The 26,251-nt window shown below is 35.9% G+C and overlaps 1 protein-coding gene across 2 annotated transcripts in view; it reads left to right on the forward strand.

The window, feature by feature from the left end:
• Positions 1-26,251, forward strand: part of HSD17B4 (hydroxysteroid 17-beta dehydrogenase 4) — a 60,755-nt gene that overhangs the window by 8,033 nt on the left and 26,471 nt on the right. For both annotated transcript variants that reach the window (XM_065861449.2, XM_071802756.1), the window contains exons 5-17: positions 974-995; positions 1,105-1,151; positions 1,867-1,951; positions 3,791-3,978; positions 5,887-5,978; positions 6,575-6,599; positions 8,351-8,479; positions 15,447-15,553; positions 16,233-16,466; positions 16,694-16,745; positions 17,451-17,522; positions 18,822-18,925; positions 22,686-22,751. In XM_065861449.2, the coding sequence (XP_065717521.1) occupies positions 974-995; positions 1,105-1,151; positions 1,867-1,951; positions 3,791-3,978; positions 5,887-5,978; positions 6,575-6,599; positions 8,351-8,479; positions 15,447-15,553; positions 16,233-16,466; positions 16,694-16,745; positions 17,451-17,522; positions 18,822-18,925; positions 22,686-22,751 (1,223 nt within the window). The remainder of the gene's footprint in view (positions 1-973; positions 996-1,104; positions 1,152-1,866; positions 1,952-3,790; positions 3,979-5,886; positions 5,979-6,574; positions 6,600-8,350; positions 8,480-15,446; positions 15,554-16,232; positions 16,467-16,693; positions 16,746-17,450; positions 17,523-18,821; positions 18,926-22,685; positions 22,752-26,251) is intronic.

Genomic DNA, 26,251 nt, shown 5'->3' on the forward strand with positions numbered 1-26,251 from the left:
CTTTGTTGCAAGTGCAGAGCCATTAAAAACAGAGCAGTCAACAAGTACATGAAGCACAGTGTGACAGCAGTAGAACTCACCAGCCCTTCATGCATTTAGTCAGTGAAACTTGAATCATGGGCTTTCAAGAATTCTGAATGGGCAACTTTTCTGCCTTTTTGGTACCTTTTAGTAGAAATTTAAAGCTCAGTATTCTTGTTTTCCTGCCCTTGAGAATTTTGGTACTTCAGTAATGGTTGACAATTTCTGTCTCAAAGTGCAGAGTTCATAAAGGTTTATAACTAGCTGCATAAAATTAGGATAAATAATGTTGGTGAAGAGTCAGAGATGCTCTGTCATGTTTTGGAAGCTCTTTTGCCTATGTGAAGATCAAAATGCTTTAACACAAATAAAAATGCTTAAGGTATTCTATCCAACAAATAATGTTCCTTTTTGCTGTATGATTGCCGCTGTTGGTTGTGAAGTTTATGTGATTTTAACTCAGGGTTAAATGGCTAAAAGTACACATGATCAAAGCCAACAGGAGTAAAATATTTCACAACAAAATTGTTGATTCAGGTTGCTTCAGTGCTTCTGTGACTCTGTGGTTCATTTGATCTTACTGCAACAAAGTTAATGGCATAATTGGGAGCACTCTGGAATTCAAAGCAAACTGCAAAACCGTGCAGGATGGCTGCATCCTGCAGGTGTTGTGTTCCCAGGTAGCCAGTGCTTCTCAGCTCTATGTCTCTGCCAGGCTTTTTGCTTTTCATTGGCAGGCTGAGACTTGCCTGTACCAAAGTATTTTGTCTTGCCTTAATTATTGTCCAGTGATAGAGTTCCACTATTCAGGACAAGGTGCTGTAATATAGTAACATGATGTATGTGTGCAGTGTTCTGGTTGTCCATATATACTTTTAGAAATGGGAGAAAAATAGGAACAAACTTGTATTTTATCAGTTTATTCACTTAGTTTATTTTCTGTTTTTTTCAGATATTGTTATAAACAATGCTGGGTGAGTACACCTGAAGGTTTTTTCATATTTGATTGGGGGCTGTCACTTTGTGTAAACAACTGTTCATCTTTTTTTGTTTCTTTTGTTTTGTTCTAATGACACTTTTTAGGATCCTAAGAGACCGTTCATTTGTTCGGATAAGTGATGAAGATTGGGGTGAGTAGATAAACTTTAAAATGTACTTTCTGTGTGAAAGATGAAAGGTACATCCCTTCCGTTGGTACAGAGAAGAAGAGGTGAGGAAGGCTGTCTATGCCAGATCAAAGAATTACCTTTTGCCCTGAAAGCTTAGTGGTAAGCTGCCTTGGGTTCAGCTTGCAAACCAGATCTGTGCTGCAATGCATGGTAGGTGTATGTAGTTCCAGAGGAGAAGGAAGCCTGTAGCTCCAACTCCTCCTTGCTGAGTGGAATACAAAAAAAGAGGTGTATGAAACACACACAATAGTTTTTGTCAGCAGAACACGTTCCTAGTGCCAGTACTGCCTGGCTGAATGCTAAATGGGATAAAAAAAGACTCAGAACTAACAACAGAGGAAAGAAAGCTGATGTGCCAAGGGACAGAAGAACAGGGGCAACCTTCAGTGAGATGGTAGGTGGTGATAGGTCAGTTGAGCAGACTTCTGCTTAAGCACAGGAAGTTTCAATGCCTGTGAGTTCTATAGAGGAGAGCCTCATCCAAGAGGCAGAAAAAATGAGCAGTGTATGTTCAGGCAGGCACTCAAAAATGAAAATAAAATGCCTGCCACTTTTTTAGTAATAATTTGAGAGTGTGCAGGGAGTGGAGTTTTTGTCTTGAAGAAAAGATGATGTTGTATTTCAAGTTGGGAGATGAAATTCTGGAATTATTAAACTGCCATTAATTTGTTCCTAGATATAATTCATAAAATTCATTTGAGGGGGTCGTTCTTGGTCACTCGAGCTGCGTGGAATCATATGAAAAATCAGAAGTTTGGCAGGTAAAAATTTATCTTTTTAAAAATTTTTTCTTGTTGGTGCTTTTTTTCAGTAGGGTATAGCAGACTGATGCATACCCTAACAGTGAAGGAGGAGTTTTGTGTCCTTTTCTTTCGCTATCCCTGCAATGAGGAAAAAAAACAAAACCAAAAACAGTCTGAATGTGTAAGCCCTTATTGTTTCAGTTCTGTCCCACTCTGCGCTTCCCCAGCCAAATGTTTAAAGGTTTTTTTCCATGTAGATGCAAATATCTGAGACAGGAGCTGTAGGGTTATAGAAATACCATTTCTTTTCATGAGGACTGTTCAGAAATCTTTGCTACATGTATGTTACTGCAAGTCCAAAGGCTTATTCTCCTGCTCTTTCTTGTTGAAAGGACAAGTACATGCAGTTCTGCTTGTGGGTCTTGGATTTTTGTTTTGGTTGTTGATTTTGTTTGAGGTTGTTTGCCTTTTTTTGTTTGGTTGGTTTTGTTTTGTGTGGGGTTTTTTAATATTCTTTTGCTATATTTATTTATTTCCCACTTTGGACAAATGTACATGTCTCAGAAGCCATGGGATTGTTCTAATTTATTTTGGTATGTGCTACCGTTAACTAAAAGAGTGCAGCGAATTCAGACCTTTACATTTTTTGTCTTTTGTTGTTTTTTCCTTACCAAAACAGTGACATGATTGTACTAATCTTAACCATACCCACATGTTGAAAGTTGTGTGAGCTGCTTTGTCTTTCTGTGACCAAACTGACATTCATTCTCATTCAAGTAACTGAACTGTAAGGATAAGGGGAGGGATCAGCAAGCAGAATACATGTCTACAGTCTAGGAGTTACATCCATTTAGGAAAATGCTTCCCTTGGCTCCTTTTCTGTAATTGCTCAGGTAACCATGGTAGTGAGTGCTTCTGCAGTTTATGTATAGATTTGTGCCATCTGCAAAATACCTGCTTTGTGTAGGTTTTGCAGCTTTTTTCATCTTGATCATGTTGAGTCAGTACTTTTAACACATCTCTTTATTTAGATTAAAAACTGTGGATCATTGTCAGTGAGGCAAATAATAACAAAAATGAAATAGATTTTGATCCCAGCTATGCAGTGTGTTTACAGTAGATTGGAACAGATCCTGGTAAGTCATCTTCTAAAAGTGAGGGTGTAGACCCTTTCCTTTTGAATTCCAGTTTATGAGAAGACATGCAGCACAATGTTTTCTTTCATCAACCAGCTATGAACTGGAGTGGTTTTAGAACTTTCTTGTGAGCAGTCATCTCACAGCAGTAATGCTAAATGACAGCAAAGGGAAAGACTTTGATATCTTCTTCCTTTATGTGCGTAACACGCATTAGGATTCTTTGAAAGTGAACTCTGTAAGAGTGCGTTTTCACGTATTACCAGATAGATACTAAGGTAAAGTAATTTTGAAGAAAATAATTTTCTTCTGACCGCTGAAGCGGTTAGTTATAAGAATAATGCTACTTAAAGTGCCGTTAGAACATGCACACACTTTTCTCTATACTGTACACTGTTATTACAAAATGTCAGTTCTAGTTTTGTTGTATAAATCAAAAAGGCTCACAACTTTTGTTAGTTTTCTGCAACTATGACAATGCTTCACGATTTGTCAGATGTTTTCTATCAGTCAAACACAAAAAAGGCATCTGTTTTTTAGCAAAAACAACACATAATGTTTTCTTACTGGGACACTTGAGTTTTGTGGAATATGGAGAATAATAATGCCAAAGCTGGAAGATGCTGTTGGGTAGAAATAAACAACTTGAAGAAATGATAAAATTTGTTGAATTTGTTTGTTTTTTCTTTTGTTTTTTCATTTGTTTTTTCTCTCTCCTAAGAATAATTATGACTTCCTCAGCTGCTGGAATATATGGAAACTTTGGTCAGGCAAACTACAGTGCTGCAAAACTTGGCCTTTTGGGTCTTTCAAACACAATTGCAATTGAAGGCCGGAAGTATAACATCCACTGCAACACAATTGCACCTACTGCAGGATCCAGACTGACCCAGACTGTCATGCCACAAGGTGAATCTTTTAAGGTCCACATGTACTGATATTTTTTAGTGAACTTTCTTATCTCTTAGAAAATGCATATCCTTTACACTTCAGACACTGCTCATTCATTACTCCTGCTGTCTTTTTGTCTCTGAACTGTCAACTTGTTCTGTTGTAAGAAATTCTTATTTTCTGCAACAAGATAAGAAGCAATTTTTGTAATTCACAGAAGCCATTTTATCTGGCAAAGCTCTTTGATTATAGTCGCTTCCAAGATCTTCCTAGGGTAGTGGAAAAGCTTGTTTGTTTCATCAGATGTGGAATCAAGTATGTGCATAAGGTGTTCACACTTGTTATAATACTATCTAATTGCAAAATACCATTTTTTTTTTGCATATCACACTATTTGTACTTTGTCCCATGATCAGTGGAAGATTATAATGAACTCAATTGCCTAATACTTTGTGCTTTTCTTTATTGCACAGTTATTAATCTTGGAATACTTTAACAGGTTTTGACAGAGCACTGTGTTGGGAACTCAGTATAAAGAGCAGTGTAGGAGACAGCTGTGTGTAAAGTGTAAATTTAGGATAAACAGAGTGATTAATTACTTTGGCAAATGACCAGATAAAGCAAAAAGAATTTGGAAAAAAAAAAGTCTGTGAAAGGAAATTGTTCTCAGAAAGCCTTCTTGAATCAGCCTTTTTAATTTCCCTCCTGCTTCTCTTTTCTCTAGTGATAACAGAATTCAAAGCCAGGGGAATCATTATATTTTCAAACTGATATACAAGATATTGAAGAGTAATATATTTTATACAGTTATGCATGGATTGAATGCATTATTTGGTTTGATTAATTAAGTTCTGTGTAAACTATTGTGCCTTAGGTCTAAGTAGTCCAAGTGATCAGGAAATCTAGCACGTCTTTACGTTCTAGGTTCAAGGGATTTATTGTTCACAGGAGAGTAAAATGCATTAACCTTGCAGCTCTCAGTGGAAAGTGGTGCTCAGTAGCTGAAATTTCCTGAAGATATTTGCACAAACCGATAAAATCACCCACTGATTTTCTTTCTGAGTCATTTTAAAATGGGTGAGTTCCTTTGGTCTCCCTGTGAGATAGTAACAGTTCTGATCATTTATTTCTTACCTCAACTCCCTCCTGTCCAGTTTTTCATATACTCTTAGAAGCTTTGGACACCAGAACTTAAAAACATTGTCATGTGTCTTATGAAATTATTTTTTTATCTTAGTCATTACTTTCCTGTTCATCTTTAGCTGTCTGCAAACAACTGTACTTTAGCATTGCCACAGTTGTGTATGTTCAGCTTGGCTCACTTAGTTTTGTTCTTGCTAGAATTCTAAATGCAGTTTACATCTTTTTACCAGATGGCAATGAAAATCCCAAAATACAATTGATACATAAATTTAGCAGAGCTGGTAATTCCCCATGTCTCATTTGGAAACATAAGCATCTCCAAATGGGATGTGTCTAAAATATTCAGCAGCTGTAATTCTTTTCATACTGTCTTTTCGTTATAACTGACTAGCAAATTAAAAGGAAAGTTGCTCAGGTACATCTCTGTCATGATTATGGCTAGCTGGCTCATCCTAGTTTCAGGCTACCTGTCAGGAGGAAATTTAGGAAGGTACCTGCCTTTGCAGTCTGCCTGTTATGGTGTTCCCAATATTTAGACAGTCTTTCATCTGCCTGGCTGAGAACCAGTCAGTGTCACTGGGTTTGAAGGCATACATGTGTCTCATGAGTTGTCCATGTTTAATGAACCTTCAAATGTTTCATTTCATTTGTCCTTTCTTTTCATGCCAGAACACTGTTGGTTATATTCTCCTGGGCTCTGCTGATCATCAGAAAGTGTTAGAATGACTTGGTGAAATCTTACAGTATTTCTATTTCATGATACCTCCCTCCAATTTGCTCTAGATCTGGTTGATGCTTTCAAACCAGAGTATGTTGCTCCTCTAGTTGTTTGGCTTTGCCACGAGAGCTGTGCGGAGAACGGCAGTCTATTTGAGGTAACTTTTTTATTTTCTCTGTCTTCCCCCTTCTTCCGTCCCTTTGCTTTTCCCTGAAATCAGTCATTTGCTGTAGCCTGTCCAGCTTTAACCTTTTTGCTGAAACTGAATGGTTATGTGAGATACTACATACTCAGCACAAACAGAAGACATGTTGACCCTGTTGTGCTGTATCCATCAGGCAGTAACAACCTTGTCCTATTCTGGTGTGTCCTCAAAATACTACTGATCTGATTGTTACAATTCTTATTGTTGTACCATTTGTAAGTTTTAATAGGTACTAAAGCAACTACTTCAAAAGAAGCTTTTGTTTTCTAAGTCATTCAAGTGACAAAAGCAACTTGAAGGAAGGATGAATTACTTAGTTGTGGAATACATTATAGGTAGTGTCATCAAACTGGTATCTTACAAATTGCATGGAAGCTGTTCTCTTGTTGCTTATGTTCCAGTGCTTAATCAAACTGTTAAATACAATCAGCAGTAGTTCAGAAATTTTTATTACGTTGAGTTTGTTCTGAAATACAGTTTTATTTCCCTAGATTACCAAAACTTTGCTTTGTAATGTGGTAAGCTGATAATTTTTTTTTTCTTGCCAGGTGGGAGCTGGATGGATTGGAAAATGTAAGTACTTTATGTTGCATTGTTGGTTGGTTGTTTTCTTTTTTTTTTTTCTTTTTAATTGACAACAAAAGCGTGCAAATCATCTTTGCAGTTCACTTCTGCTCAAGACATTTTTGTATAGGGAGAGATTAGCGAAAGTCTAGGGTTCTGAGGAGACTGCTTATTTTAAGTAAAAGTCACAGATTTCACTATGCATGGGGGAAACTTGTAAATTAAGTACATGCTTTGTTATGCCTTTGAGCTGATTAACAGTCACTGAAAATCTGCCTAAGTGACCTTAACCCTTGGATCCCAAGGGCATAATTAAAGTCTAGAAGAATCTTCATTTTTGGTGCTAAGTATACATTGCTGCCTTTTCTTGAGAATTCAGTTTTTCATGGTATAAAAGTAGCACATGCTGGTAAACAAGCTGCTTTTTAATTGCTTTTCACCTGTATAAATACTTCTAGAAAAACACTAGTGGTACGCATTAACATGTTGAGGCCATCAGCTGCCTTAATAAGCAGTAGCTGTGCTAGCTAAGTATTTTCTTCAAGTAACTCCAGTAACTGGCTTAAATATGAATGTAAAGAAAACTTGCAGACTATACTGAGAGCTTATGGGATGAAAAATTTAATTCAGTGTGTGAAATGTCTTAGGTTTTTTTCTAAATATGTTGAACCTAATATCAACATTCTTTCCCTGAACTGTTCAAGGACTTTTCAGCCTACATGAGCATCACAAGTGGGTTGGAAGTAGGGCCATTAATTCAAGAAGTAGTTCCTCCTTCTTCCAAAACATGTGGGGTTTTTTTGTGTTTTTTTTTTGTGTGTGTGTGTGTTTTTTTTTTTTTGTGTTGTTTTTTTTTTGTGTGTGTGTGTGGTTTTTTTGGGTGTTTTTTTGTTTTTTTCCCCACTTGATGAAGATTTTGTGCATTTCAAACTAACTGTAAGTGTTCTAGTGCCACTGGAATGGCTTTTCCCAGGTAGTATATTGCAGAGATTAAGCAAATTGGGACAGCAGTGTAAAACCTCTTGCTGCTCTCCAAAGGGAGTTGAGTTTTACTACATCTGAAAACCTGTGGCTTCTCCTCTCTCGTCAAAAGAAAATACCATTTTTTGTCATGATAATGGCTACTGTTGAGGCCCTCAAAATGAAACCAGGTTGTTAGTGAGATACCAGTATGGCCTTTTTGATTGTCTATGGCTGATCAAGAGTAAACTGAACATGACAGAGTGAGGATTAGTTGTAATCTAGGAAGTCCTTGTCCTTCCAGAACTGATTTCACATTAGCATTACCCATTTCTTTCAAGTACCAGTATAGAAATACAACTTCAGGGACCATTTGGAGATGCTGGCTACTGGTATTGACATTTTTCATAGTGATTTTCACATTTTTCCTTTAGTTTTCCTAGACTTTCAGCAGATTCTTAACCATTAGTAGCCAAAATCATATCAGAAGAGAATGTCAATAGATACATTCTAGCTACAGTTTTTCACTAGACAGAATCCTAAAACTGGTTGAATATTTTCAGAGAGCAACCAGTCTGTTGTGACTTTACTGAAATTTAAAACCAGTGCTGTTCCTTCTCTAAATGTTAGTTAAAAACAGTGAACCCTTGTAGCCCAACTTCAAGTTATACTGGTGAGTTAAATTGGAGTACTTAGAACCTTTCTTTTCTTGCACTGACTTAGTGGCCTAAACGACAATGATCTAAAGAACCTAAATGTTTCTTTGTTACTTGTACTCTCTTGCTCATGTGTCTCATTAGTGCGCTGGGAGCGATCCTTGGGTGCTATTGTCAGAGGAAAGAATCAGCCAATGACGCCTGAAGCAGTGAGAGATAAGTGGGAGAAGGTCTGTGACTTCGAAAATGCCAGTAAACCTGGAAGTATCCAAGGTAAAGGTGATTTTGATAATGTGGATAGTTTGGATAAGCAAAGATTACAAGAAAATCCTTTTTTGTCAGACATTTGCTGAAACTGTATGTCAGAAGTCCACAGTGCAAACATGTAACATTAATCATTTAGTGTTTCAGCATGGTCAGACCTTCTTAAGGAAACTTTTGTGTTCTTACCTGTGGAATTAAGACAGGTTTTCTTAAGAGTTTCTAGGGAAGTGACATCACCGTCATTTTGTGTATTACAGCCAGACTAATGGTAGTGTTTTACTTGATTGCACCTACATACAGGTAGTAGCAGTGTAACAGAAAGATTGTATTTTCTTTCAGCCCTGGCATCTGGTTTTTTGGTAGATGTTTCCATACCAAAAACCTCTCTGGTTAAGTTGTTCGGTACAACACAATAAATAAGTTCTTCCTTAACGCCTTGTGTTCCTCGGTAACGTAAGCCCCTTGACTGGTGACCAAGATGACTGTCTCTTTCAGTGCTTTGTTTACTTTGTTTCATTTTTTTTTTAACCAAAATGACTGTGATCTTTCCTGCTGCCATACTTGCTTCTCTTTTACCTTCCAAGCTTTCTCTTTGTAGTCTTATGTCTCTCTTCTTTTAGATCCATAGTTGTCATAGTTCATAAATGCACAATACAAACTGATATTCATGACTGCTGTCCAAGATTTCTTAATACATTACCTTTAGTTTGTTAATGTGAGTTATATGTGTATAGCATCACTGGTGGTTTTCTTATTATGCATGCCATTATTTAGGTTAAAGATTGGACATTTGTCAAGTTAGGAAAAGCCAGCATTTAAGTGTCTGGGGCAGGAGAGAAAGAAGCATTCTTATGTATAGTGCCAGTTGAATTTTAAATATACTTAGATACATAGTAGATATTTAAGCTCTTGGTCCTGAAATCCATTAGGACATTTTTCTTAAACTTTGGGGATGTGTTTTTAGATGCCTAAACCAAAACCAGAGTAGGACATAATATGTCCTTCAGGTATTGTTAGAGGAATTTAAGTGCCATACCGCAGCTTTGTATCACCGTACTGACAATTTTCACTGATCTTTGGCTTACAGATGTCCCATTTCCACATGTGTGTGCATCTAAAAATGTTCTCTGTCATGCTAAGAAACCATAGTTGTAACGGTATAGTTCTGGCTTCATAGTTTCTGATCTGTTCTCCAACCTGTCACATGTACTGTGTTATTTTTATGCTTTGCTAGCAGAAAAATGTAGAAAAAAAAGTTGTAGATGGGAATTTCTTTTGGAAGTTGCTTCAGCATTACAAGTGGTATTCCACATCTGCCTCTTGATGCTATCAGGAGAAAAATTTGGCAAGATTTTTGACTTTTGAAGTAAGCTTACAATATGACATATCAGGTTCCTACAGTCAGGAAATTGTAAATACTACATTAACATGAGTCTTCCATGCAGTGTGCATACCTTAACTTCTGTTCTGTTATGAACTTAGCCAAAATACAGCACTGTCCTTTCAGTGACATCATGCCATAGGTACTACCAGGCTGAATGAAAATCCTTAAATTGATTTTTTGTATGTGAGAATTAGCAGCAGGGTTGAGGAAAATTCTGAAGAAGTTAGCTGAATAGAATTTTCAGTTCTATATTAAAAGCTTTTTCCTACCGTCAGAGTCTCTATTGCTTGAAGGTATTCAACTATTAAATAAGGGAAACTGATCAGAGTACTTGCATTAAAAATGAAAAGCTACAGTACCGAATATCTGCAAGTTAAAACTCTTGCAAAAGATTTCATTAATGTAAGTAATTTGATACTGTGAAGAGCAGTCATGTATTAACCATTAGGTATAGTTATTAAAAAAAACAATTAGATAAAGTATTTGCTTGTAATGTAGTAGAAAATTCCATAATCAGAGATATTAATCTTTTTTCATAGTTTGGACATACTGAGAAGAGAAGTTTGACTTTATTCATTCTAGATTACAAAAAAGCAGAAGCAGCATCTGTTGTTTGTTTGTTTGTTTTTTTAAAGGTAATTTTTCTTACATGTGTAACATTCATATGTAACTTAATACTTGGATTCATGTTTTACATTTTATTTAGAATTCACTTTTTTTGCAAGCGTAGGAGAAAGTAATTCTCCTAAATAAAGTGCTCCACATCTAATTTCTGAATAATCATGTATTTAGAACCCTGCCTAGCAGAACACTCATTTGGTGTTTATCTAGTGCAGGTTCATAATTGTGTATTTTAACCAAGGTCATTCTACTTGAGATGCTGAACTCTTAAGGACTAAATGGAAGTACTGTCTTATCTTATGTTTTATTGGTGGCGTTTTAAGAAATGAAAACATTGAATTATTTTTCTTAAATCCAGTTTAAGTAAAAAGATATGAATTTTTCTTTCCATGTTTTTTTTGTGTACCAGAATATGATTTTATAGGGTTTGTGTAATTTTAATTAATAGGAAATAGCTAATTGTCACTTGATTTGGAAGTTGATGTTAATTCAGTAACTCACTGAAGTTTCTCAGATACTATGGTAATGTGCTCAGTAAAGCAATCTTTCTTGGTCATTACCCTGGATTTTTCTAAACGAGCAGCTGCTGATTGTGCAGTACAGTATTTTGCGCAACCTCTTCCCCCAAAAGTGTTCTGACATGGTTGGTGTAACTGACTATGTCTGCCTTTCACTTTCCTTGTAATGCCCCAGGGGTCTTTGAATGTTCTCTGCAGTTATTCCCTAAGCTTTACAGGCTTACTCCTTGATGTACATGGAGAAGTTCTGGCAGTTCCTCTGTACTCCCACAGAGTTTCAGGTATAGTCCTGATAATTAGCAAAACATTTGGTTACTTGTGCATTCACTACAAAGTATCTTTTAAACAAAAGAACAATTGGAGAACAGATTACTTGTTGTGTTGTTTTGTTTTTTTTTTTTTTTAAGAAGCTGTGTGAGAATTTAAGCTGTAGGAAGTTGAAGAAGTGGAAGATGTAGTTTTGCTGGCATATATTCTCTTAGATTCCCTTTACCAGACATGAAAGGTAACCATCTACTTAATGCGACATGAAAATGTCACTGCCTCTGAGGCAGCAGTGAGTCTACAGTGATTTATGTGTTAAAGCTTTTTGTGAATTTACATGAAGATGTTATTTTCTTACTAATGATTAAATTGAAATAATAATTTCAGCTTACTTTATACCACTTCAGAACAAGCTAGAAGTCTTTCAAGAAGATAATCAGGGCATAATCAGACCCTTAAGGTTAGGACAGAGAATCAACTTACAGGATACCTCAGTGATTCACTGTAACTGGCTCCCTGGATGCCCTTAGGCAGTACCGATTACATAATAATGTGATTTGGCTTAACTAGTTCTAGAAAAGAATTGGTCAGGTTCTCATTTGCAGCTGGATCTGGGAGCTGACATACTTGTCATGGTAACATGATTCTGTATTTTGAGATACTGCTAGGTTCTGGGCTCCTGTGCCTGTGCCTAAGCAGAAAGTACAAATTGAATGTGACACAGAAGCTTGTGAATGTGTGGTGTGTGTGCAGTAGGTCACAGTTGCATGTTTCACTGCATGTTGGCATCTTGCCTCCTTGCATTCCCTCTCAGTAGCCTTTGCCTCCACAGTGCACTGCCTGCTCTTGAGTCCTAACCTGATTCTTCGTGTTATGCAAAGGAAGAAATTGAATTGGGTTGAGAGATAGGTGGAAAAGAACCATCCCTGTCTTGCATGTTGTATACTGTATACAGCATTCTGTAGTATGTATTGCACAGCTTAGTATGTTTAGTTGTTTAGTTATCCAGGAAAACAGAATTAATTTTGTCTGTTACCCATATGAGGCAATCTGTCTCTATTTCCTTGGCTGTGAAGATGCGAGACAGTTTCACCTAAATCTAGTGTGCTAGAATTGTGTAATCTGCTGTTATGGTCACATGCATTTTTAATTCGCTTAGAAGCTGTCTAGGTACAGAAACCAGCTCCTGTATTCCCACTAGATGATTTCTGGCACATCTCAAAAGCTTCTCTCTGGTGTAGAGCAAATTAATGCAAAGCACATAGGTGTGTATGCATGTATACTTTTTGTGTTTTTATTAAAAAAAAAATTGCATAAGAAGAAAACTGTTTCAGCTTCAATTTCAGCTTTCTTCATATATGTTTAAAAAGGGTGTAAACACTGGTGCTGTTTCCTCTGTAATTAAGGAACATGGTTCACATGATATGTTCCCTAATTGGGAAGTGAGAAGAATACTTTTGGAAAGAGACAAGCGTTGCCATGACTGTTTTCAACCTTTACTCTTCAGGTTAATCTTTCCCTGCTGTCATCTAATCATTTGCTGTATAATAGCAGACTATACTGGAGTAGTGGACATGTACGGTTTTAGAGTTCACTGACAACGTAACAAGTTAAAAAAAATACCCCCAAACCAATATTAAAAATAATTATATTAATGGAAAGGTTTCCTGTTGAGTTTGTTTCTGCCAAAATGATACTCTTTGAGCTATTAATATTTCTTGGATCTTAGAAGAACCTTATGCATCTTGTAGAGTCAGATATTAAAAAAGTACAAGTTGTAATAGATAAGTCTACTGCTGAAACATTAATTTCAGACATCTTTGTGGGTTTACATGACTGGAAACTCATGTACCAGGCTGTGCTTCCCTCCCTATCTCTTTTACTTTCAGTACTCAAAATGAGTACAAAATAAAGACCTGTGAAAGCATCCTTATCAGTGTCCAAACCTCGCTTACCAGTGATTTTGTAATGTTTCATCTTTCTTTTTTTGCTAGCCGGCTAGTCTCTTTTCTTGTGCCAGGCAGCAGAAGAACAGTGAAGACTGAAAAAAATGAATACATTCAGGCATTTCAGTTGCATGCTGCTGTAGCAGTCCCTGGAAAATAAAAGAATATGTCAGCACTGAGATTCCTAACTGGAAAAAGTTCTCTAACATACTAATTCAGGGGAAAAAAAGAAATTTATTTTTTTTTTTCTCTGTCATTAAAAATAAACAAACAAAAAGAAAATTAAAAAAAAAAGGAAAAAAGCTTTGCTCTCTATATGTGATGATATTCTAATAGCTTGCTTAAGCTTTTCAGGCACTCCAAAGGGGTAGCATCGTAAAAGTAGCTTTGATACTAAAAGCATGCAAATCACCTTGAAATGCAGAGCATTACACACACTTTCTGCACATACCTCTCAATATTAGGACTCAGAACCACAAAAATATCTCTTGTGGTTGATGTCTGTTGTAGAGCTAAAGAAATAAACTCAGGAGTCCTTGAAAGAACATTCCATCCTTAAAAACAGCTTTTTCTGCATACATATGTTTTGAAAATCAATAAAACTGTTATGAAATGATCCTGGTTTAATCCAGGTCAAGTGCTGTTGCTGATCACAAGTATAACAGAAGGCCAAAGTTTAAAAAACCAATTTTGGTGAGACCTTTGACATTAAGTTTAAAGAGCAACACATCACATTTGAAAAAGTGGGGAAAGGAAGACCCTGGGAAGTACTGACCTGTCAGTGTCACCCTTGTGCCTGATAAGATCATGGAACAGATTATACTTTTTTTTATAAATGGTGTAATTGCATATAAAGTACATGTTGGTAATCTTCTTTTCAGATTTTACCATTAAGAATGATAGTTATGTTCCTGCACAAAAATCAGTTATGGACATGAAAAGTTGAGGAAACATTCAGGCTTACCTGGAGTTCAAAGCTGTATTTTCTCTTGAAGATTTTAAAGCAATGTGAAAGTCTTTCTATGGTTTGTGCAAGAAAGGTAGAAACTGTCTGTTACTTCTACCGGCAGCTCAGTATTGCTCTTCCTTCATTTCATGAATGAAAAAGAATAAAATGGATTACCTTTTAAAAAGTTCTTATCAATTACAGGTCTCTTGTTTTATGCATTTTCACATTACGTAAATATCGTAACCCCATGTCATGTTACGACATTGCTTGTACCCAAAGATAAAGAAGAGGCGAGATTCAGACCACAAATAAAATATTATGATGATTCTGGCAGCGAGACTGGGAAGCAAGAAATACTTTAGAAAATCAAGATTCTGCAGGAGAGTATTCAGCTAATATTTGGGATATTTAGGGGTGTGCTATGCAGTAGAGCAGCACGGTGTTAGTCCCAGCAGCAGTGCCAGTCAGTATGGGCATAGGGGTCTTGAAGTGGAAGGGTGGAGCTCCAAGGTAAATGTAGTTACAAAAAGATTTTGTGATCCTCCGATTTAAACAATTTTTATTTTTCTGTGCATGATTCTCATCACTTTTTGTTTGATTCTATAACACACAACTGTTTAATACTGATTTTTATCCCTATTGTACTTCAAGGAGCAAGCTGTTCTTGATGGTTTGCCTTTGCCATAGCTGAGTTCTGTATCTCAGCCGTACATCATCTCGCTTGTAATCTTGTCATTGTTCAAGCCTCAGACTTATTTATTGATCTATTTATGTATATATGTATGTATGTATATATGTGACTTGGGGAAAAAAGGTAACTGTCAGGAGATAAGATCTGTTACTTATATTGCAAATATTTTTCAAGACAAGAAAAGGGATACTAATTTTCAGATGTTTACTTCTTAGACAGTTGAAACAGAATGCCCATTATCTTATGCTTAACACTGGGGTTCAGGGAATAAAACGAAGTATTTCTTGACATATTCCTCTTGGCTTAACTGGTGGTGTATAGCACCAGTTGTGTTTCAAGCACTTGAATTATACAGGAGACATGGCTGACTGCTTGATGCAGAACTGGTGGAGATGGCATAGAGCTCAGTTATCATCAGTTGTTGTGTAGATGCCTGTGAAATGTAGCACTATGCTTAATTTTCAGGTGTGTATTTATTTTGTTTAAAAATGCATTGAGAAGTACCAGGCTATATCTCATTTGCTGGCACATTTGTTGTGTGTCTAACTGAATTGTCTCATTTATGGCTTTTTATATGTGATTTTTTTCAATAACATTTTCTAGAGTCCATAAGTGTATTGAATGATGCTCTAAGTCAGATAGAGTCTCAAGGGGATGTTTCTATGAATTCAACAAGCTCTGGATCAGTGGCCTCTTCATCTGTTGACACGGTAAGTAGCTCTGTGTACCACATGCACTCAGGTGAAAACCTTGAGCAGAGACTTGTGTTTCTCATCACCTTCTACTCTGGATTGCTGTCTGTCAAAAGGTGAATTTTAAACTGTGAAGTGAGCAAGCAGAATAAGAAACATCTCCAGACTCCACTCTTTATTTTTCTTATTGATGATGGGAAAACTTGAGGCTAAATAGACTGAATAATGCAGAATGCAAGTGCTTGTAAGTTCTGCAAGTCTCTTTATTTAGGGTATTGTTCAGAAAAGGGGCAGGGAATGAGTCTTGCTGTGCAATATGATTTTCCTCTGGCTCTTTCTCTATAGGTAGGTCATTTTTCCTCATTTCAATATTACTACAGTGCTAGTTATTTCATTCATGTTTTGTTTTAGAAAAATTATTATGCATTGCTGGGAGTGGATCTGTATGAAGTTATATTACTTATTTTTGAAGAAAATAGCTTGCAGCAAGGTATAATGCATTACGTTAGGGTTGCTTATACTGCAACAAATTCAGTAATATTATATGGTATATTTATGACTCATACCTTATGTTTACATATGACTATAAAGAAAATGCTCAAATGTGAATTTTGTTTGATACGAGAATTATAGAAAAAATGCAAGTTCAGTATTAACTATTACGAAGTTTTATTTTATACTGACTTTTAATTTCCAGACAAGCATTGTTGGCCGGAAATTGGCTACCAATGTGTATAAATATACTCATTTGGAACCTATTCTATATGCTCTTGGTGTGGGAATGTCAACTAAGGATCCAGATCACCTAAAATTCCTCTTTGAAGGAAGTGAAGATTTCTGCTGTTTGCCTAGCTTTGGAGTAATTCCTGCTCAGACTTCAATGTTTGATGGTGTTCCTTCTATTCAAGGACTAAATATTGACCTTGCAAAGGTATGGAAGATTTAAGTATCTAATTTTATTTGTGCTCTATATAACTATAAGGTGACTTTAATTAATATATTTGTAATACTCCATTTATTCTAGAAAAGGAAAAAAATCCTTTTTATTAATTTGTTTGTTCTGAACAGTTTCTAAAATAACTGTATATTGCCTTGCAGTTGTGATTGGGAAAGGAATAGCATGTATTGATTGTTATAGTGCTGCCTTTCTTCACACAGATGCTGCATGGTGAGCAATATCTGGAACTGTATAAACCATTACCAACCTCAGGTCAGTTCTTTTGTGTTGCTGATTTGCTTTTCACTAAGACAAATCCTGTAGCCATAGTATAAATGGAAATAAGGAAGCTCTTGTTTCCAACTGGATTTTTTGCATATTCTTTTTACAAGAGCTGGGGTAGAGGAGAGGCAACCTGTTGCATTATTGAAGGGCTTCTGAAACACTGTTCTTGGTATCAAGTGTTGCCTTGCTATAGTATCCTTAGTAAATTCATGCCTAATCTTTGATATAATAAGCAAATACACTACAAACTGGATTTTACTACTATAATATGATATTACCAAGCAGAACTTTTAATTCATTCTGTAAGGCTGTATCATAGAAACTTTGGGATATTCACCTAAAAATTCTTCAGCATTGGTTGTGTCTGTGTGCCTATAAGAGGGTAAGATTTAAATTATGTATATAAAGGAGGAATGGACATCTCTGTGAGGAGGCTGAAAAACAATTACTCTTCTTTACGTAATCTATACTAAGATTCTATTAATAAAGAACAATTCTTTACATTTGCATATCCAGATTTGCAAGGATTCCTAGACACTATTATAATATTGATGATTGTGATTACTGTGACTGTTACTATGATTATTATGACCATTATCATTATTGTTAGTAAGGAAATGTAAAGAGTGGTCTATTGACTTCTTTCCTGAAGCAAAACCTTACAACGTGTGTGTGTTCTTCGTTTTTTAACAGGGGAATTAACTTCAGTTTCAACCATTGCTGATATTCTTGACAAAGGATCAGGAGCAGTCTTGCTTATAGATGGTAAGAAGTTTCGTAATTTTGGAGGGGATGCAGTGAAATATGACAGGTCAGTTTGTAACTGACTGTACCAATAACTGCCAGCCTTTCCACAGTAAAGACTATTAGCTTAATAAATCTCAATGAGAGCTGAGAAATGAGCTCTGTAGCAATAGATGTGTAATGCATATAAGTGTTCTGGGGCAGTTAATGTACTGAAATAAGAGCGCTCTCTTTGGAGAAAGATTTCAGAGAGGGTTTGTGTTTTTTCCTTTGTAGGAAGAATAGTACACTATGCACACTGAAAAAGTTTCTTTAATAGTAATACTTCGTCCTATCTGAAGGCAGCTGTTTTAGATTCTGCCACCATTCAGCAAGAGGGCATGTGTGCACTTGTGTGTTTTGTGGGGTGTTTTTGCAAAAATTAGTCATGTGTCTGTTGTGTAGACTCATCTGCAAAGCAGCCATCTTTAAGAGCACGTCCTGCTTTCTTTTTTGATGTTTATGTTATTCTTTTCTAAACAAAACAAAACACCATTTCCTTCATCTTGTATCCAAGTTACAGGGAATGTCTTTTGAAGTCGATAAATTGTGATTTTCACAATTTTGATATCTTTAGGTGTGGTTATACCAAGGTCCCTTGGGAAATAAGGCTGCAAGAGGAGGTTATAGGCAGCCAGTCTCTAAATACTCTTGAGTTTTTACTTTTCTAGTGTACAGATAAAATTGTGAAAAGATCTTTACTGCCCCTTATCTCTCCTAGCTGTGTTTTGCTTCCATTCTGGGCTAACATTAAGCTTGTCTGTTTCTGTAACTTGCAGAAGTTATTTTTGAGACCATAGCTGTAGTGGTGTTGAAATTTCTTCCTGAACTGGAAATGAACATTATTAACAATACTGTAAATTTTAGTCTGGGGCTTAAGGGAGTGGAATAGGTATGAACTGGAAATAAGAAGCTGAATCTTGATTCAGTGTAAGAAGTTTAACTTCTTCAGAAAAAGGAACAGGTGACCTTAATCTCAGGACTCTTTTCAAACATTTTCAGCACCTTGAATGTAATCAGAATTTTGATGGCTCATTTTTTAAAATTTTAATACTTTCATATAGACAAAATTCATGATACTATTATTTGAATCAGATAATTAGTCCTCCCTGGTCAGAAAGTGACTTGCAGTAATGAAACATGAAAGTGTGACCATTGTCCTTTCAGTTGTTAAAATGAGCTTTGTCATGTTTGAAGCTGAGCTTTTCTCTTGTAACATAGTAGATATATGTAAAGGAGATAGAAGACAATATATGACCTTTCTTTTTTGTTGTCTTTCAGTGAATACCTATTGTGGAAAGGACCTAGTGTGTTATAATCAGTTCTCTTTGTTTTTTGTTGGAGCTGGAGGATTTGGTGGAAAACGAACATCAGAAAAGGCCAAGGTAAATTAATGTATATTCATATTTAAAAAAAACCCACACAAAAACTTCTGTCACCACTGCAAGAAAAATATTTGTTGTATGAACTAGCACTTCAGCAGTGTGGCGGTACAAACACAAGCAGAATTTAAATGCTTCTGTTCACTGAAAAGCCTGACCGGAAAGGTACTGTTCAGGGTCTGGGAAACCAATGGTTTTGTTCTGACAATTAGGGAGAAAAGTGAATTACTGAACATGCAACTGATGAGATATTCCTGCATTCAAATATTTGAAATTACAGATATGGAATATCCTAGTGGAAAACAGAATAGGAGATTCTGGAACATGTTTAGAATCTAAATCCTGTGGATTTGGAATTATAAAATTATGTCCAAAGTTAAAATAAAATGGAAATTCATATGAAATGCATGATGGTGTGGACAGAACACACTTGTAGAGGATTCCTATTAGATCTTTTAGAAGGATGTTTTTTGAAATCGACAGTGTAGCAGGCTATAATCTCACCAAATTTGACCCAATTAATTCCATAGAAGTGATAAAATCTACTACATGGTTGTACTTTGGGATTTGCTAATTTCATTTAAATCCTACTTCTGTAGGTCAGATGGAAGGCTGTATCAGTTCAACTGCCTTATTGACTTTTGGTTTTATGAAACCCAAATATAAGCTTTGCAAACAGTAGAAACTTTCTGTGTTTTGATTTTATATATCTAGTTACTCTCAATCATGCTCTCCGTAAATGAACAGATAAGGAAAGTTACTAATTTCTTGTTAAAACATAGTTTGGGACAGGTTTTATTTTCTCAATCTACTTTTGATCTGAAAAATTGTAGACACCTCTTAGATCAGAAGAAGTGGCTTTTAATTTTAAGTGTTTGTTTTCTCAAGCAGATTTGGAGATCTTTACCTCTCTTATAGGTAACTTTAAGAGGAGACTTTTTGGCTGCTCTTATTTTAGCATAGACAGCAAGGAGGGTGACAAAGAAGTTGAGATGTTGAATATTTGGTCTAGGGCCCTGCTACTGAGCTGTTGATTGTGTCAGCTAGACTCAGAGTCTCAGTTTAAACCTGTCTCAGCTCTGCTGTCGTGATCACATTTCAATTTCTGCCTCAGTGCTTACAGCTCCAGTTGGGAATATGTGATCTGTGTGTCATCAGTGTGGCATTACAGTGTGTTCTGCTGCTCTATCTCAGATTTTTTTTTTTTTTTTGCTTGTACTTAAGGGAGTTGGGGGCTGCTATTTATACTTAAAAATAAATTGATACCTATACAGAGAATGTTCATGTTTAGTTTTAGTAGCTTGGTTTTCATGTGTTAGATTTGTCCTGATAGGTATGGTGATATGTTAAAATTGCAAGTTCTTGCTCTAGTGAAAAGGCTAGCTTACTAAGAAGCTGAAAAGTACTCAAATGTGTAGTGTTAGGTTTGAAATTGCAGTTTCTAGAAGAGATCTCTAGGTGTAGCTCTTCATAAATCCGTGTGTTTAAGTGAAAGATGTTTGGAAAGCATAAAGAGGAGAGGAAAGGAGAGAAGCAGCATTTCACTTTCTCACTTCTGCTGTCATGAAACTCTTGCATTTTGCGAGAGAGTTAGCAGATGACAGTGTCACGTGCATGAGGCAGCTATTCAGGTGCCTGATGCATAATTATTTTCTCCCTCAATACGATGTTTAAGGGTAATGCCAGCTATAACCAAATGTTGTTATTGTGAACCAGAACCTTAAGGCACTACAGTAATTAAAAATCAGTTAAATAGAGGCCATTTTAAGCTCAGTACTTTTAAAAAATTATAGTGAAATACCTAGGTTTTTTTTACATCTGTAATACTATAGGTAATATTCTTTGGGATTTTTTGATATAAAGTTACAAGGTTTTTTACATAAATCAATATGAGTTATATACAGGTTTTCCCACATGTAACTTTATAAATCAAATATTGAAATGCCTGCCACTTGATTGAGAAATTAGAAAAACCTCTGTGTAGTATAACAAATTCACAGAATATTATTGTAGGTAACGTGTAAAAGTCTTCAATGGAACCCTTAATTCTTCTCTTATCAGATTTTATAATAGTGCATGTAAAGAAAATAGTGCTTCAAAGGAAATATTGCTTATCTATAGCGGTAGCATCAGTGAGTCCAGTGTAGTGCCTTGTCACTTTTTAGTTAAACATTGCACTTCAGGCAACTGCAACTTCTTCACTCTGTCTTGTGAAATATGAGAATGCTATATAAATGTCTTTACACGTTAAAATATTATTATAAAATTTACTGTTTCAGGCAGCAGTCCTTCATGTGGCAGAAGAAAACAAAATGTAGTCTAGTTATGACAACACAGTGATAGCAAATTTAACAGAGGCCTCTGCGTTCAGTAGTCCAGTTTCAAATCATAAATTATCTTGTTTTATCTTTGCAAACATTGCTGATTAGAAAGGCTTTCATGTCCCTGAGTGCCAAAAAGAAACCCAAGCTGATGAGACATATTTTATAATGTGTCTTTTTGTCACTTTACACATTTATGGTATCTGCAAACTAAGGAGAACAAATTTCCAAGTTGGGGTCTATGATGAACTATAGGTTGTGCAAGTCACATCTCTCCTCTTGAGTTGGGGTTTTCTTGCCCTAGTGGCAGAGGGGTTTTCTTACTTATTCATACATTGCTTAGTTTTAACATCTTAATGGCTCACGAGGTCAGGTTGAGTTTCTTTAAACCAACTGGAAATGGATTGACAAGCCATTCTTGTTTTGAGAGCATGTGTTGCTATCAAGCTGATTAATCTTTAGGTCCATTGTGGTTCTCTAAAGTGACAAAAACAGGAGTGATGTTATGAAGTCTTCTATCCAAGAGGTGGCTTTGCTATGCTGTTAATAAACAGGAAAGAGCCTTTGCTGTTAGTGGATGTGAAACTGCATAACACTTAATTGCTTTTGATTTCTCTTTTCTTTGATAAAAATCTTACACAAACTAAGTAGAATTATTACAGCTGAGAGTCAAGTTGCTTTCTTTCATTTTAGAGCTTGCACTACTTTGGGGATTTTTTATTTGTTTGTTTTGAAAACTGAACAAGGAGAGGGGAAAAATATTTCAGCTACTTCAATAGTTTTGAATTGGTTATCGTGATCTTTCTTTTTATCATCATCTAGGATGTTCTCTCTCCATCTGTTGGTAAGGTTTATGTCTTCAAAACTGAGCAGTGAAGCTGTAGATTGCATAAGGAACAGGTTGTTTTACAACAATGTGGGGCTTAATATGCAGCATGTAATTGCAAAAACTAAAGAAAAAAATTGAAAACAAATAAAAAGAGCTGAAACCTCTTCCAAGGGAAAAAGTTATGTACTCCATAAGTGAGGTAGTAAATAATTTTGTAATCTGTTGCACTTTTTAGAGTATTATTTTTAAAGCTTCATTTTTGTGTTCCAAAACACTAATGTTCTATCAGACAGTGTTTTTCTGAGTGAGTGATGCTTGCTTGAGCTTTTTTGGATAGTTTGGAAGAAATATAATCAAACTGATGAGTTATAAATTGTAACTGTTAGCCAGATCTGATGCCTTAGGATCAATGTCTTTGTAAAGTAAACCTTGATAAGAGGCTTTTTCTGGCCCAAATATTTTTTTCTATTTGTCTGTAAAGGTAGAAGGCGTAGGAGGAGCCCTAGCAGCTTTGTAAATACTGTTTCTTTTTATACATTTCTGACATACTCTGGCATGGCCATGGATAAAAGATTTTTGCGGTGAAATATTTATACTACTACTTTTGCTTTAGGTAACAGTGAATCCACCCAGAAGATTCCCTGATGCTGTAGTTTCTGATGTCACAACAGCTGATCAGGTAAAGTTTTGCATGCTCTCAGTGTGGGAATGTTTGTTTTGTTTGAAGAAAGGAGTCTTATATGATGTCCACTAATATTTGAATGTATGTAGGGGTGTACCTATATATTTAGGTATAATATTAAGCTAGGTTAAGTTATGACAGTGTGTTCAATGTGCTATCTAAACCGTTCTTTTCATAAGGCTAATGCAATTTTAAAATAATTTATTACAAAATTCTACATAGGAGTAAATGAACATTTGCATTCTGTTGTAGTTTAAAAAAAGAAGTTCAAAATCTGTGACATTTGCAACAAATGGTGGAAGCAAACACATTGTGACTGGAAAAAAAAACCAACCACCAACTCTTAAAGTTCACAATTTTGTAAAAGTTAAATTTCTGTAGTAGTAGTAGTTGTCAGGGAAACCTGTAATTCTGACAGATGTCTGTCCAGGTGTGTTTCTGTCTGTTTGCAGTCTCACTGGTTTACAGGCATCTACTTCCCATAGGCAAAAATCTGAATAAATAAATATACCTTCCTCTGAAGCTGAACATAGGCAGGTGTCAGACAAATATGACAGGACAGTCTGGAGCTGCCTGTACTAAGATGTAGTATTTTCAAAAGAAACTTAGTCATGACAGGAGGCTGTAGGTTTTGGAAATGCAATTAAAATGCTAAGTATCAGCTGAGGTGTGGTAACTGTTATATCTGCTAGCCTCTGATGCTATATGGAATAATTAAACTTAAGTCTCCTCCAGCTGATTTGTGTGCTTTAAGGCCAAGTTAGCCCTGCCCACTTAGATGAAGAAAGAGAGCTTAAATCAACATTTCTCTTTCTGTCACTAATGTACTGGCTACATCCTCAAATACACACCATTGGTCTAGGAGGTACAGATGTCTAATTTTTATGAATAGGCTTAATTGAAAATTGTTCTTGGGAGGTGGTTAAATGCAGTGGAAGGTGCTCTCTAGCAGCTGGCACTTTATTAGGTAAGATCCAGCAACCCTACTGGCCCAGTAATTAAAAGTATTTAGTTCAGATTCTCCTCTGAGTCGTTATACCAGAATTGATTCCAGGTCCCTCGATTTTCAGATTACATTTATGATCACCTTGTTCATATGGTGATCTTAGTTTCTGAGCCTTAAGCTCTTATATCTAGAATTGTTACTGTGTATAAAATGCTAAGTTCATGAGATAAAAGATAGTATTGACCTTATAATCAGAAGCTGGAAAACCTTGCGACTGCAAAATTGATTTTTGGAAACAAAGTGGCACAGAATAGCCACCACACTTGTTTTATTTTAAGATCTACTCTGACAGGTATATAAAGAGAATATCTCTCCGATTAGATCTCGCAGGAGCCACTGCCAGTGGACTTTGAAGATTGCAAGAAGGCTTATCTGCCAAATTATTCAGTAGCATCTGTGCTTAAGTGATGATTCCTGTGCACAGGAGGGGAAATGTATAGAACTTGGAAACTTTATGGGCAGGAAGATAGACTTTCATGTGAAGGACAGCTTGGAGAAATGTTATCAAGATTTTACATTTATGTGTCTGTGGAATGACACGTAACTGCTTAAAATCCATTTTGAAAATGGAAGCTGGCACACAAATTGCATAGAATTTCTGAATTTTCTTTTTTTAGTGTTTAAATGAAAAAGTGTTGGCAGAACTGTCTGTTGCCATTCAGCTGTTGATTTAGCACCGAGTATGAGACAGACTGAAAGAGTCATTTTGTAGATTACATTTGAGTTAACTTGAACTGTATTAATTTCCCATGATATTTGTGGTGTTCACCACTCAGTTTTTGTAGTACCACAAGTAGATAGCTAAACCACTCTTCATAATTAGCATTTTTCCCCCTTAATATTTCATAGCATGATCACGTACTAAACTTGCTGATAATTAGATCATCACAAGTATTTTACAGTGATGACTCCAATCTTTCACTGAAGTAAATGACTGTGGTTATTTTGAAAGTTATATTCAGTTCTAACTCAGCTATACTGGCTTAGGATTTTTTCAAGAGGAAGAATGTTTTTTCATGTTTTCAGACAGAAGTGAGTGCTGCCTAGGGAAGAGGATACTGGGAACAAAGGGCTAATAGCCATTTTTCCTCTCACCACATGTTCAGTAGAATGGAGGGTACAGCCACCTACAGTTCCTTGAAAAATGGTTGTGTTATGTCAGTCACCATTGATAGAACAAGCCAATCCTTTTACTTAGTGATATCAAAGACTAATAGCAGGTAGTATAATAAACGTTTATCCCATTTAAATCTGGACCCATTCCTGAGAACTTCTTTAAACAGCAACCAGTCCTTAAGAATGAATTGCAGTACTGTGGTGTAAGCTGCTTAAAGATGAAAAACGGTTAAGGTAAGTTTAACAGAAGTATTTGACCTTCTAAAAGGCTTTGAGGCTTAAAATTTGCATCTTGCTGAAGAAGAACATAAAATATTTCTTCTGTGTGTTCATGAATTTTTCTGCAAAGAACTAGGTGACATTTTGTCTGTGTTGCCCTGTAGAGATGTGCCTGTGCTGTGGTATTTTTCTAGCTTGTCCTCTCTCTGTAACCTGAGCTATGCTTTACTAGATATACTGCCATAAATCTTTTGAATAAAATAGACCTTTTGACAGAAGATCAAGAAGTCTAGAGGGTGTTTGACTATTAGCTGTTTAGCAAGAAATGAATCATTCAATTTCAACCCTGTAGGGAATATTTAATGTAGTTACAGAGCTTCAATATCATCTAGCTACTGTTGTCCTGCTGGTTTTCAAACCAGGGCTATAAATTAATCAATCAAAAGATTTTGCTGAATGGTTCCTAATCAAAAGCAGTGAATCCAAAGCAGTGAATGACCTGTATCTCTGGAAAATGTTTTGTCTGTAGAGTTTTCTTTTCACTTTTTTCCCAAATGTGTTGATTTCTTGGAATTTCCTTTTCTGATAGTGCACAAAATAAGTTGCAGTAGGTATTTAAAGTTAATGATGTTAAAGTGATGCAGGTCACTTTTGAGGAAGGAAAATAATGTAGACTCTTTAATTTGTTGGGAGCTTTCTGTGTTTTTTGGTTGGTTGGTTTTGTTTGTTTGGTTTTTCTGTTTGCTTGTGGAAAAACTCACAGCATTGTAATATTGCACAGTTTGCCTCCCAAGAAATAAACTATTCTGTCTTCAAATAGTAGAATTAATATTCAGAGTACACAATTTTATGACAATAAATAAACAGTATAACAGTAGCCCATAAAATGGATTTATTTGAGAAGTTGTTTCAGTTTTACTGTTCTGTGTCCTCCTGCTTTCTTCTGAAAGCTACCTGTTCTGTTTGCCTGTATGGAAAAACTAAAGCTGTACCATGTGGAGTTTGCAGGACTTCCAAGTTTTTGTTAATGTCAGCTAATTTCAGTAAAATGTCTAATAATGTTAAGAAATGGTTGCCAGTTGAAAAATTCTCTTTGCTTGCAACAGTATCAAATATTTCACCAAAGCATTCTCTCATTTTGAGTTCTGACTGTTGT

Source organism: Patagioenas fasciata, chromosome Z (assembly GCF_037038585.1).
Source record: "Patagioenas fasciata isolate bPatFas1 chromosome Z, bPatFas1.hap1, whole genome shotgun sequence".
NCBI lineage: Eukaryota > Metazoa > Chordata > Aves > Columbiformes > Columbidae > Patagioenas > Patagioenas fasciata.